Here is a 13603-nt window from a genome sequence, read left to right on the forward strand (position 1 = left end):
GAAGCCCTGGAAACTGAGCAGGCATTGCTTTTTTTTTTCTTCTCTGATGCATGACTGCTGCTTCCTGACCTTTGTATTGAAATGTTATACATTAACCAGGCTCCCTATTCTTCATTCAGACTTAGACTAGATGATGTGGGAGATAGAGACCCTTGTGATTGTTGTCTCTTTACAATAGAATGTTAAGCAAACTCCTTCCAGTATAATCAATAGTAGCCAACCAAATCTTGTATTTATGTTAGCCTTTTTTTGGAAAATGTTGTAATTCCGGTCAGCACTCCTGTTTTTGCCTATATAAACAATCTTTTTTTTTTTTTTTTTTTTTTGAGACGGAGTCTCGCTTTGTCACCCAGGCTGGAGGGCAGTCGCGTAATCTCGGTTCACTGCAACCTCCCAGGTTCAAGCAATCCTCCTGCCTCAGCCCGCCCAGTAGCTGGGATTACAGGCACACACCACCATGCCTAGCTAATTTTTGTATTTTTAGTAGAGACGGGGTTTCGCCATGTTGGCCAGGCTGGTATTGAACTCCTGACCTCAGGTGATCCACCTGCCTCAGCCTCCCAAAGTGCTAGGATTACAGGTGTGAGCCACTGTGCCCGGCCCATGCCCAGCTAATTTTTGTATTTTTAGTAGAGATGGGGTTTCACCATATTGGTTAGGCCGGTCTCGAACTCCTGACCTCAAATGATCCCACCTGCCTCAGCCTCCCAAAGTACTGGGATTGCAGGCATGAGCCACTGCACCTGTCCCAAAAACACATTTCTAATGTCAACCTAAAAATCATCAAAAGGTTCGAGATCCAGTTAAAAGAATTTATTCAAGCATAAAGTGTGAGGGCAGCCATCCAGGGAAACACAGACACCAAGCAGTGGCAATTAGTGTTCTCCAGCATGGGGAAAGATGAAGATTGTTTATATAGGCCGGGCGCCTGTAATTGTTTATATGCCTGTAATCCCAGCACTTTGGGAGGCCAAGGGCGGTGGATCACAAGGTCAGGAGTTCGAGACCAGCCTGGCCAACATGGTGAAACTCTGTCTCTACTAAAAATACAAAAATTAGCTGGACGTGGTGGCGGGCGCCTGTAGTCCCAGCTATTCGGGAGGCTGAGGCAGGAGAATTGCTTGAACCTGGGAGGCGGAGGTTGCAGTGAGCCGACATCATGCCCAGGCTGCAGTGCAGTGGCCGTGAGCTGAGACTGTGCCATTGCAGTCCAGCCTGGGTGACAGAGCAAGACTCCACCTCAAAACCAAGAGAAAGAAATGTGTTTTTGTTAGTTGGTTTTTTTTTTTGAGACAGGGGCCCAGGTTGGAGTGCAGTGGCGTGATCAAGGTTCACTGCAGCCTCTACCTCCCAGGCTCAGGTGATCCTCCCATCTCAGCCTCCCGAGTAGCTGGGACTACAGGAGCATGCCACCACACCTGGCTCTTCTTTTTTTTTGGTAGAGATAAGTTTCGCCATGTTCCCAGGCTGGTCTCGCATTCCTAGGCTCAAGCGATCGGCCCACCTTGGCCTCCCCAATGTTGGGATTACAGGCGTGAAACACTGCGCCCTGCAAAGAAACATGTTTCAATAAAATTGTTAGGAAATCAAGTGTGTGATTTGTGATGCAACTCTCTCCTCTATCTCCCTAAGAAAACATCAGTAAAAACAGTGAACTGTTTTGTATTTTTGGAGTCTGATCAAGACTCATCTTATGAATGTGGGAAGGCATCCAGCCAACACAGGGTAGGCCCCGGATGAGAGGAGGGACAGCGAGGTAGGCCCAGAGTCATTAGCGTTTATATGCCGCTTATGTGCTTGAGGATCGCAGAATGGAACTCTTGCTAAGCCAGAGCTGTATTTGGTGGCCCATGGTGGGAGAGGGAAGAACAATAATAAGTTGTGGAATAAAAGCCATGGAGAGGAGCGGGAATTACTTAATCTGGCTCCAGAAGGGGTGAGTTGTGGGGAAGGGGTGAGTTGTGGGGAAGTAGTGATTCTCAGTTCGTTTGCTCAGCCCAGTGCCTGACACTCAGGGTGCATCTGCTGACTGACCGTACAGGATAAAGGAAGGGACAGGCCGGGTGCGGCGGCTCAAGTCTGTAATCTCATCACTTTCGGAGGCTGAGGTGGGTGGATCGCTTGAGGTTAGGCGTTCGAGACCAGCCTGGCCAACATGGCGAAAGCCCGTCTCTACTAAAAAATACAAAAATTAGCCCGGAGTGGTGGCACATGCCTGTAATCCCAGCTACTCGGGAGGCTGAGGCATGAGAATCGCTTGAATCCGGGAGGCGGAGGTTGCATTGGGCCGAAACCGCGCCTCTGCACTCCAGTCTGGGCGACAGAGTGAGACCCCGTCTCAAAAAAAAAATCGGCAATCGGTGAGGCGGGGATTATTACCCTCAATGTAGAGATTTAAAAAATGAGGACTGAAGGTGACTCCTTCCAGGTCTGTCAGTGGCCAGCAAAGAGCCAATATGCTAAACTCTCCCCTCCCGGACACGGGCTTCAGCCAGAGCTCGCACCCGCCTGCGCCGCTCCACCCGCCCGCACTTCCGGCTTCCGCTCCGCCCACCCCCTAGTACTTCCGTTCTCCAGCGCTGGGCACCGCGGCCGCAGCTGTGGGCTGGTAAGTCTGCGCCGCCAGGGCTCGCATGGCCTTCAGAAGCGGTCCCTGGGCTGGGCGACGACGGGTCCTGGTGGCAGTAGGCCCTTCTTTCTCGCATCACCGGGCATTACGCGGCAGCCATTTCCCTCGCTAAGGCCCTACCTTAGGATGACGTCACTTCCGGACCCCTACTGTCTAGGGAAAGCCGGAAATGGTAGCAGCCCTCTTTGATGGCGGGGAGGAGTCAAGACCGGTAGTCTTTCTATTTCCGTTGTTTTGCTCTGGAGCCTCCCGGAGTTTCGGAGAGACCGTGTCTTGGATAGAATTGGAGGACTTAGCAAATAAAAATGTAAAGCGTCCAGTTATGTTTTTTTTTGAGTTAGAATCTCACTCTGTCACCCAGGCTGGAGTGCAGTGGCGCGATCTCGGCTCACTGCAACCTCCGCCTCCCCGGTTCAAATGATTCTCATGCCTCAGTCTCCCGAGTAGCTGGGATTACGGGCGCCCACCACACCCGGCTAATTTTTGTATTTTTAGAAGAGACGGGGTTTCACCACGTTGGTCAGGCTGGTCTCGAACTCCTGACCTCAGGTGATGCGCCCGCCTCAGCCTTCCAAAGTGCTGGGATTACAGGCGTGAGCCACTGCGCCCGGCCACTTCCAGTTAGATTTGAGTTAAGATAAACGACGAATAATTGTTAAGTCCTAAACATTGTATGCACATACTTATACTTTAAAAATTACTTGTTTATTTGAAATTCAAATTTAACCGGACGTCCTGTATTTTCTCTGGCAGCCTTAGCATTGAGCGTCCCCCTGTCCTGTGCTCATACCCAGTGGCAAGGCTGGGATCTTCTAGGCTCTTGTCCATCTGGGAAATAGATACTAATTTCATCCAGGCTATAAAGACCGGCTGTCTTAGTTGCTAAGATGCTTTTAGCTCCAAGTCTAATGGGCAAGCTCCAGGGGTCCCCCTGGCCAAAACTGGACCCATTTTAGGAATCCCCATGACGATGCCCTCTGTGTTCCCTTTCACAACAGAAGTCAGGCTCGGCTGAGAACTAGGCAAGCAAAATGGTCAAAGTCTAGAAGTAACCACCATATTTGGGTGTGGGGTAAACCGGTGTTTGAGATCTGTGTTGCAGTGGACAGTATCAGAGAGCCTGAGGTTGTTAAGGGGAGAGCGTAGTGTTAATCTCACCCCATGTCTCATTTTGCGGATGAGGCCCAGTGAGAGAAATGGAGGTGTCCCAGCCACTCAGAAAGCCTATAATAGAGCTGGAACCTCAATTCCCAGCCTCTTTACCCTGCTCAGTCCATACTTGCTGATGAAGTCAGCTTGCAGCATTTATGGTAGGCATTTATTAAAGTAGATGCAATAGTACATATGTAGTACAGATGAGGTGTTTGGGTCTTTATTGTTCCTATACCCCTCTACAGCTTCCTGACCTTCGCCCCAAGGCTTCTTTAGCTTTTACTCTGCCCAGTGGGGAAAATGGCTATGGGCTCAGTTATGGGAGCCTGGCCTTTGCCTACTTCAGCCCTTGGGCTCTCACCACTGTGGGTGGTGTGACCTAGGACTTGTTTTTGTTATCTTGGAACCAGAAGGGGTGTTCTTGGCAGGGTTGGGTCTGGCCAACTGTGTGGGTAGAAGGGCATCCTTTTCTGTCCTGCAATTGGGCTTCATGGCACATGGCCTCACATGGTGCCTGGGGACTTTTCTAAGGTTCCACCATGAGCCAGACTTTGCCCTCACTCCTGATTTGAACCTAAACCTCTTGCTGAACTGGTCCTGCATACTGAGATTCCTCAGATTGCTTGCCCTGAGGATGTGTTCTGGGTTTGACCTGATAAACCTGCAGCCTCCTATAGACCCTGACTTCCCAGGCTCCTAATCCCAGTCTCATGAGATAATGAAATAGAGAAGACTGGAGGTCAATGGGCTCGGGGTCAGTTGGTGGGACAATCAACAGCTTCCTGGCAGCAGAGGTGGTAAAGAGGCAAGGAAGGAGTGCCAGAAAGGGGCGTTGCCCCAGGGTAAGAGCTCAGAAGTGCAGGGGGTGGAAAAGGGGTGGGATGGGAGCCCACTGGTAGAAATTACTCCCTCTGTCAATGATTAACTCCCAGCCAAAGGGGTGACCTGGGAGGAGGGCCCAGCTAATAGGAACTTTGGACTTGAGGCAGAGTATCCAGAGGGCCGGCATGTGGTCTGCAGAAGAGGAGGACGTGGCTGGGTGGCAGGGCTGGTCTCCAAGGACGAGTAAGATCCTGCAGCTGTGGGCTTCAGGAAGTCTCCTGGGGCTATCAGATGGCTCCTTCTTGTAGCAGCAGCTGTGGGGTCCACTGCCCCTGAGCCCTCGGAGGGGCGGCCGTGGGGGACCTCCTGTCTTTTGCCTTGCAAGGGCCTCAGTTGTGCTTTTTCCCTCTAGGCAGCCATGGGTGCCAGGCAGTGCTGAGAGCAGTGGGGCATGGCTGCAGCCCTGCAGGTCCTGCCCCGCTTGGCCCGAGCCCCCTTGCATCCACTCCTCTGGCGGGGCTCAGTGGCCCGTCTGGCCAGCAGCATGGCCTTGGCAGAGCAGGCCAGGCAGCTGTTTGAGAGTGCTGTAGGTGCAGTGCTGCCGGGCCCCATGCTGCACCGGGCACTATCCTTGGACCCTGGTGGCAGACAGCTGAAGGTGCGGGACCGGAACTTTCAGCTGAGGCAAAACCTCTACCTGGTGGGCTTTGGCAAGGCTGTGCTAGGCATGGCAGCTGCAGCTGAGGAACTACTGGGCCAGCATCTTGTGCAGGGCGTGATCAGCGTTCCCAAGGGGATCCGTGCTGCCATGGAGCGTGCCGGCAAGCAGTAAGGAGCCATGGGGGGCTGCCTCCCTCTGTCTTTATGGAGGGAAACCTGGGCCCAGACACAGGCTGAATCGGACCTCCCCTCCCCACCCGCTTCCCATTTCTCCTGGGTCTGGCCTGGCCTCAGGATGCATGTCAGTGGGCATCTTCGTTCATGCCCCCATCACCTGTAAAGTTGAGAGATCAGGTGGGAGGAGAGGAGTCCACCCCATCTCTTGCGCGTTGACCTTTCCCTCCCCAGGGAGATGCTGCTGAAGCCACATAGCCGTGTCCAGGTATTCGAGGGTGCGGAGGACAACCTCCCGGACCGCGATGCGCTGCGGGCTGCACTGGCCATCCAGCAACTGGCCGAGGGACTCACAGCTGATGACCTGCTGCTTGTGCTGATCTCAGGTGTGGTACCACATTGGCCCAAGACTGTTGGTGGGGAGTGCACCAAATATCAGGTCTTCGAGAGATCAGGTCTGAGCCCCCGGGGTCACGGGGTAAAGTTAGGAGCAAGGGAGGTGATGAGGAGCCTGGATGGTGACTCCTGGGTTGCCTTGGGCTAGTCGTCTGGCCTCCCCTGAGCTGTGGAGTCCTCCCCCTGAGCTGACCTTTTCGGTGACAGTGAGAGGGTGCATGGGGAGCACATAATGCAGGGCCTGACACATCCATAGAGTCCTTGGAAAATGTCACTGCTATTGCTGCTGTCTGTACTAATGTCACCTGGGGCTAGGCCCTCAGACCTCATGGAGTCCTCTCCTTGATCTTCCATTGTGTGCCCCCTGCCCTGCCTCCTGTTCTAGTCTCTTAAGGAGTAGTTAGTTCTTCTGGTGCCTACTGGGACCTGGGGTACCCCAAGGCAGGGGCAACCTCAGGTGGCCAGGATGTGGTGACTGTACACATATTGCATATCCACAGGGGGGCACCCTAACCCCACCTTTCCAGCCCCCTTTTTCTAATGTGGGCTTGTCACCCCTGCTTGCCTGGTTCCCTGGGTTGGGATAGCCCCTCTGCCTGATACCCTCATTGTCTTGGGAGGTGGGGGTTCAGCTCTGCTGCCTGCCCCCATCCCACCTGTCACACTGGAGGAGAAGCAGACACTCACTAGACTGCTGGCAGCCCGTGGAGCCACCATCCAGGAGTTGAACACCATTCGGAAGGCCCTGTCCCAGCTCAAGGGTGGGGGGCTGGCTCAGGCCGCCTACCCTGCCCAGGTATGAGTCCCTTCTTCCCCAGGCAGCCTTGGGTTGGTGGAGCCAGGCCCACATGTGCCAGGGATGTGAAAGCTGGAACAGCATACAAATTGGCAGGGGCATGGTGTGAAAGACCATGGGGCCGGCTGGGTGACATCATGGGAGGGGTGCCAGAGACGGGGAGGAGGTGCCTGCATGACCAGGTGTTTTGCAAGCCCACGTGAGAGGAGTTAACCATGGGTAAGGAAATGCACTGAGTTGGAGGAGGGTATGTGGATACCCAAAGGACAGTTTGTCCTTATGGGCTCTGAGGGGAGGAGGAAGTGGGCCTGAGCCTTGTCTGGTGGCCCTTCCCCAGGTGGTGAGCCTCATCCTGTCAGATGTGGTGGGGGACCCTGTGGAGGTGATTGCCAGCGGCCCCACCGTGGCCAGTTCCCACAATGTGCAAGATTGCCTGCATATCCTCAATCGCTACGGCCTCCGTGCAGCCCTGCCACGTTCCGTGAAGACTGTGCTGTCTCGGGCCGACTCTGACCCCCATGGGCCACACACCTGTGGCCATGTCCTGAATGTGATCATTGGCTCTAATGTGCTGGCGCTAGCTGAGGCCCAGCGGCAGGCCGAGGCACTGGGCTACCAGGCTGTGGTGCTGAGTGCAGCCATGCAAGGTGATGTAAAAAGTATGGCCCAGTTCTACGGGCTGCTGGCCCATGTGGCTAGAACCCGCCTCACCCCATCCATGGCTGGGGCTTCTGTGGAGGAAGATGCACAGCTCCATGAGCTGGCAGCTGAGCTTCAGATCCCAGACCTGCAGCTGGAGGAGGCTCTGGAGACCATGGCACAGGGAAGGGGCCCAGTCTGCCTGCTGGCTGGTGGCGAGCCCATAGTACAGCTGCAGGGCTCAGGCAGGGGTGGCCGGAACCAGGAACTGGCCCTGCGTGTTGGAGCAGAGTTGAGAAGGTGGCCGCTGGGGCCGATAGATGTGCTGTTTTTGAGCGGTGGCACCGATGGGCAGGATGGGCCCACAGAGGCTGCTGGGGCCTGGGTCACACCTGAGCTTGCCAGCCAGGCTGCAGCTGAGGGCCTGGACATAGCCACCTTCCTAGCCCACAATGACTCACATACCTTCTTCTGCCGCCTCCAGGGTGGGGCACACCTGCTGCACACAGGGATGACAGGTACCAATGTCATGGACACCCACCTCTTGTTCCTGCGGCCTCGGTGATGGCATAGGTCACATTTTGGGAGTTCAGAGGAGGCCTACAAGGGCAAGGTCAGATGGCAGAGCAAGGTTGGTCCTCAGGGCCTCTCTAAGCCTTAGGGCCCCTCCTCTCCTTGGCCTTGGCTGTTTCGTTAACTGTCACCTTCCACTCAGGGCCTCTGCTCTATGTCTATTCCCTTCCAGCCAGACTGGCAGATGGGGGCTTCCCCCTACCCCTGAGGATGAGGACAAGCCCCTCGGCCAGTTCAGTGTTCCCGTGCTTCTCCCTTGGGCAGCCTCTCTCTTGAGCCCCTCACCCTGTTTCTTTCTGTGAAGCGAGAATGTCTGAAAATAAATAGGACCATGCCATGGGTTCTCAGTGCGCCTTCCCTCAGAGTGAGGCCTCACGGGGGAGCCGCTGGGAGGGGAGCGTGGCACGGCTGCAGCCACAGTACCAGGGCCTGGCAGGACTTTTAACACCCCTCTGCTGGGCTGGGTACATGCAGGATGTGCCTCACATAACAGGAGCCTGTGCCCATCTCTCTGGAGTATGTGAGGGTTGAGCTTGGCTCCTGACAGCTTTGATGTGCGTGAGCAGAGACCCCAGGGAGGACAGGCCTAAAGACTGCAGTCTGGGGTGACCAGCCACCCACCCACCCAACCATGACTCCGCCATGGCACTGTCACCATGGCCTCTCCAGCCTCAGCTTGTAGGCCTCGTTGGATGGATGTCCTTTTTGTCTTTGGACAGCCCTTAGCCACATACTGCACTTCTGGTTGAGCTGAAGTTTGTCCCACCCCCCAGTGCTGTTTCCTTGTGACAGCCCTTGTCCTAGGCTGAACATCCCTAGTTCCTTCAGCCACTCCTCTGGGGACCAAGTCCAGACCCTGATGTCAGCCCTTCAGTGGGGGTCCTAGCACTGGGATGGTGGGTCCAGCCAGTGATGAGGTCCAGTGGCCAACACCCCTTCCTGTGACCACTGGCGGGAGAAGAGGCAAGTGGGAATAGAGGAACGGCTGTGTTGGCCTGGCCAGCAGCCTGGGTTGAGAGAGGGAGGTGCCACTGTCCTGCCTCCTTTTGAGCCCCCTTGCTCAGTGTCAGAACCCTCCGCTGGCTGTCCCCGCCGTGCGCCACGGCTCCAATCCCTATATGAGTGAGCAGTAGAATCACATAGGAATAAAAAGCCATAGAGAACAGCGAGGCCTGGGGCTGCTCTTGCAGGCACTTCTTCCACCCCAACCCTCCCCTCCTCCCTGAGGGTGTGGAGGGGCCCTGGGCCAGGGCTGGCAGGACTTTCCCCTGGGAAGGGTTTCCCTTCCCCACCTGGGCTCTGGGCAGCCTAGCTTGCAGACAGTTCATGACCTGGGGGCCTGGCTCACACAGGGCAGGCTGGAGATTGGGAGGGAGGTAAACATGGTAAGCGGGCTCTGGGGACCAGGGAGGTTTAGGAAGAGGGGAGCTTGCACCCCACTGGGATGCGCAGGCGCTGCTTCCTTTCCTTCTGTGCTGGCATGGAGTTCCTGCTGACTAGGGTCACAGTCTCTGGGGTTATGGTGATCCTTGCATGATCCTGTGCCGTGGTGCTCCTCTGGCAGCGTCTACATGTAGCCTGTTCCTGCCTCAGTCCTTGCTCTTGGGAGCATGAGTATTGGCACTGGGTTCCAAGTTCCAGGCAAAAGCAGGATAGGAGAGCTGGGGCAGGGGCTGCAGGGGCTGAGGGCCTGGCAGCCATGTCCCCAGTGTGTGTGTGGGTGGTAGGTGTGTGAGTATACAGACGTTGGTGTCGGCGTACTGAGAGTGGGAATGCATCTCTGAGTGTACACATAGATACTTAGTACAGGGCACATGACTCCCTGCATCCCTGCTGAGGGCTTTGGGTATGGATAGGATCTTGCAGGAGGTTCCCCCTGCTCTACATTGACCCCTTCCCTATACTTCTGTTTGTAGGGGCTGGGAGGCCAGGGCCCGGATTGGACCCCATAGGGCCAAATGGTCTGTGAGCCTAACCCGTTAGATTTGCTCACTGGATACCCCAGAGATAAGAAAGGATGTATTTGGCCACAGTCTAGATGCTGAGATGAGATAAACCCTGCACAGTGAATGTTTTGATAGGATTCATTACTTGCTCCATAAATGTCAATTTTGGATCATTAGAGTGCCCCTCCCTTGCTCTTGGCTTCTGTTTCTTCCGGCTGCTGCTGCCCTTGTGCCCACCTCATCGTCATTTTCTGAAGCTTCCCCTGGCCCAGCTGGAGGATTTCACCATGGAGGGTGTCTGGCCCTGCTGGCTATAGCAACCCTCACAGGCCTCTCCATTCTCTGCACTTGGCATGAGCCAAGAGCAGTGGGGCAGTGGGCCTGGGCAGCCCTTCAGTGTCAGCTAGTCCCAACCGTTTGATTTATAGTTGGAGATTCAGAGAGAGAAGGTGGCTTATTGGGGACTGTACAGTCCCACATAAGGGCCACAGAACCAGGGTAAGAACCTAGTTGGAACCTGCTTGACTATCCTCTGCCACTCTCTGGGGCTCAGATACCCTGGGGCCAAGCAAGGGCTCAGCCAGATCCAGGGGATCTACTTCTGCTTCCCCACTGCCCCTCAAGGGCTTGGGATGGCGACACAACCATGCTTGGCCTCTCCAGGGATCCACACAGCAGATGTGTTGGACCCTTCTTGGCTCAGAGGGACAGCTCCATTGTGTGTGTGATTTGGCAGAAAACCATGCGCAGTTGAGTGGTGGGCTTCTACATAAATGTGTGTCTGCATCTGTATGCACATCTGTGTGTGTGCACGCGTGTGTGCGTGTGCATGAATATATGTATAAGCATGTGTATGTGTAGTGCAGCCCACAGCCAGTCTCTGAGCTCTGCTGTGCCCCATCCCAGGGTGGAGACACACACGTGTAGTTAGAGTGTAGGGGATACAATGAGCAAGTTGGGCAAGAAGGCCCAGAAGACTGGCAGAGGCTAGTGTGCCTGGCCGAGGGAGTTGACTTCACATTGACATCAATGGCAAACCTCATGAAGATTTTGGCAGGGAATAATGTCATGAAGCTGTTCTGGGACTTTAATGCTGAGAGCCAGCTTCCTTACAGCAGAGGGCGGGGGTTGGGGGCATGCAAGGAGATGGAAGGGGTTGCAGATAGGAGAGGTGCATTACCAGGCTCTGAGACCCTCTCCCACCTCCCCTATGCAGCCTCAGCTCCAAAGCCTTTAGCCAGCCCAGGGAACCCTTTAGATGCCTGCTTTGGAACCAAGGCCGAAAGCCCTGGCTCAAACACTGTTGGGAGTAACTGAGCCCATCTGTCTCTGGGAATGCCTCAGGGTGTTGAGGATTTGTGGGGGCAGAGGCTGGGCAGCTAGTGGACACTTTGGTGGGCATAGGGACCCCACTCATGTAGGATCTCACGAGGGTGGCAGTTAAGTGGCTTGGAAGGAGCACTGGAGTAGGAGTCAGGTGGTAAGTCCGAGTCCTGGCCTTCCCACCTTCCTTTCTCCAGGCCTGTTTTCTCATCTGTTTAATGGGGAAAACATCCTTGCCCTATCATCTCTTTAGGGAGGTATCAGCAGCAGGTGGATCTGTGCGGGAAAGCTCTGTGGAAGTGGGGAGCTCAGGGAGGGAGAGAAAGAAGGTAGAGGTGTTGGCCTCTTCCAAGGGGAATCTCAGGGAGCTCTTGGCTCAGGGAGGCCCTCTTCTCCCATGGTAGGACCAGAGTTAGAGCCAGCGGGACCTTGGTGCTCACTGACTGAGGCTGAGTGAGCAACCTGCTGGCCTCTGGCACTAGGCAGGCACCAGCAGGGCATGGTATCTGAGTCTTTAATGGCCAGTAGGGTGTACAGTGCCCTGGGAGATCACGGAGCTGATGGATGATCGCCTGGAGTCAGAGTGAGCTGAGCCGCCTGGAAGAGAGCCCCCTAATGTCTCTGGAAAATGGGTAGGGCAACCTGCCTCCCTCTGGGTCTGGGTCATGTGCGAGGGGCATGAAGAGGCCCAGACTGAGGTGAGGGAGGACTGGCTTAACCCCAGGCCAGAATCCCTAGCTAGGTAAGAGGATTTGGGATATGCTAGGGGAAGGGAGGGGGTATGCAGGGGTGGGGGACACACACACCCTGGATGATAGGGAAGCCAATGACCTAGGCAGGCTACCACATGAGCTATAGGACCATGGGGCTGTCGTGAGCTGTGCCCAGCCCAGGAGAGATGGGCTTTCTCCCCAAGGCTGTGGGCCAGACATCTCCCCAGTAACCGCTAGGGCCAGTTCTGAGGCTTTGCTCTCCACTTCCCCTGACTCAGGCTGGTTTGTAGTGGCTGGAGGAGGGTGGGCTGGGGGTGGACACTCAGCCTGGCACCAGCTCGTGCCCACAGCTCTGATTCCACCCCTCTAGACATGTTGCTTCCATCCAGGGGTTTCTAGGGGGCAGGGGTGGGAGCAGGTGCAGCTGTCGCCTAGCTCAGATGAGGAAGTTCTAGCCAAGGGAAGAGGGCAAAACAGTTGGCTCCTGGAACAAGTGCCCCATCTGCCCAGTCCTATGAGGCCACTGCCCTTAGCAGCTCCGCCTCATGGGACCACTACTCACCAGGATTTGGTCCACCACTGCCTCCTTGGGGAGCCAGGGAGCTGTAGGACTTGGCTGTGCCCCAACCAGAGAGCCAGAGGCTAGACCCCCAAAATGCATCCCATTGAGAAGGTCTTCCCTGGTGTCCCCTCACGTCTGGGCTGGCCTTTTCTTTTCCTCCACTAGCAGCCAGCAGAGCCGCCCTGCTCACCTCCCTGGAAAGGTGTGAGCCATACATTTCTCCAGCCCTGCCTCTCCATCCCCGCTACCAGCCGAGAAGGGGGCGGGGCCCTTGGCACTTGGCTTCTGCCCCTTCAAATCATTCCCACCCACCTGCACAGCTTTAGAGTCTCAAGATCTCCTTGTGGCCCTTGGTTGTCTCCAAAAATCACACTTGTAGCCTCATTGGAGCCAGGCCTCTGTCTCCACCTGCTTTCCCCACCCCTATCCACAGAGCCCCCGTTCCTCCCTGTCCAGCCCAGTTCCAGGAAGCTGACTGCAGGAATATCTAGGCTCTGGGTTGAAACCCTGCTGTTTGCAACTCTGAGCAAAGCTCTTCTAGGGATGCTGTCTGGAGGGAGCTGGTCAAAGACCCCTAGGAGAGGGAGAAGTGCCTGTCTTTGCCATGTGGGTCTTTGGGTCTGGGGATCAGTAGCTTGGAGTAAAACCTGTGAGCCTATGGCAGGGGGAAGATCTCTCCCTCCACTCAGACTCTCCACCTGGGCGGTGGGAGTAGCCCCAGCACATTCCAGCCAGCCGCCAACCCCCCTGCTAGCACAGGCACTTGTGAGGGTCACAGTCCCCTGGACAGTGCCGCTGCTGGCACCCAGCAACCCCATAGCTGCAGCCCAGTCAGAGTCGGGGTCACAGCCCTGGACTCCAGGACTGGGCATACACTGTTCCAGGCAGCCCAGCCCCTGCCCACCCTCTCAGGTCCCCCTGAGGGTCTCTCTCAGCCCAGGGCCACCCACAGAAGCCAGGCACCCAGGCAGGAACGGAGCCTGCCAGCTCCCGGCCAGCCTTGTCCCTCGCGGCTAACTGGCCGCCCCTCTGCCTCCCACTCCTGCTGACCCCCGGGGGACCTGAAGCTGGCAGTCCACTGCTGCTCCCCACTGCCTGGGGCAGAGAAGCATTCTCCCCACCTGCCTGCCCCCCAGGGTTCCGGCCACCCTGTGCCTGTGTCCCCAGATCCCCAAGGCTCACCTCAGTGGCGCTGTCTCCTCACCAGAGGCACTGCAG

At 56.0% G+C, this 13603-nt stretch overlaps 2 protein-coding genes across 7 annotated transcripts in view; one reads left to right on the forward strand and one right to left on the reverse strand.

Annotated features, from left to right (window-relative positions):
- Positions 1-2784, reverse strand: part of WDR82 (WD repeat domain 82) — a 33605-nt gene extending 30821 nt beyond the window's left edge. Inside the window, exons 1-2 of one of the 2 annotated variants that reach the window (XM_055382579.2) lie at positions 2565-2780; positions 1419-1549 (exon numbers count right to left, since the gene is read on the reverse strand). In XM_055382579.2, coding sequence (XP_055238554.1) covers positions 1419-1549; positions 2565-2705 — 272 coding nt within the window. In that variant the 5' untranslated portion in view covers positions 2706-2780. Of the gene's footprint in view, positions 1-1418; positions 1550-2564 lie in introns of both variants that reach the window. The other variant, XM_055382580.2, reaches the window with a different exon arrangement.
- On the forward strand, positions 2535-8183 carry GLYCTK (glycerate kinase). Of its 5 annotated transcripts, XR_002005225.4 has the most exons (7): positions 2547-2608; positions 5016-5431; positions 5672-5823; positions 6454-6629; positions 6967-7276; positions 7753-7899; positions 8014-8183. XR_002005225.4 is itself a non-coding variant. In XM_004034276.5 (5 exons), the coding sequence occupies exons 2-5, from the start codon at positions 5055-5057 to the stop codon at positions 7831-7833; spliced, it is 1572 nt and encodes a 523-aa protein (XP_004034324.1). In that variant the 5' UTR covers positions 2547-2608; positions 5016-5054; the 3' UTR covers positions 7834-8183. The 5 variants fall into 5 exon arrangements, 3 of the variants coding, with proteins under 3 accessions (XP_018878879.1, XP_004034324.1, XP_018878875.1); XR_002005224.4 differs by having other exon boundaries at positions 6967-7899; XM_004034276.5 differs by having other exon boundaries at positions 6967-8183.
- Positions 8184-13603: the final 5420 nt, after the last annotated feature.

This window comes from Gorilla gorilla, chromosome 2, assembly GCF_029281585.2.
Source record: "Gorilla gorilla gorilla isolate KB3781 chromosome 2, NHGRI_mGorGor1-v2.1_pri, whole genome shotgun sequence".
Lineage (NCBI taxonomy): Eukaryota > Metazoa > Chordata > Mammalia > Primates > Hominidae > Gorilla > Gorilla gorilla.

Excerpts from the sequence above, each read along its gene's own strand:
- GLYCTK (XM_004034276.5), top strand. The coding sequence starts at position 5,055 with ATGGCTGCAGCCCTGCAGGTCCTGCCCCGCTTGGCCCGAGCCCCCTTG. Across the intron at positions 5,824-6,453 it reads GCTGCTTGTGCTGATCTCAG|GTGGGGGTTCAGCTCTGCTG; the intron begins GTGTGGTACCAC and ends TTGTCTTGGGAG. Across the intron at positions 6,630-6,966 it reads AGGCCGCCTACCCTGCCCAG|GTGGTGAGCCTCATCCTGTC; the intron begins GTATGAGTCCCT and ends GCCCTTCCCCAG.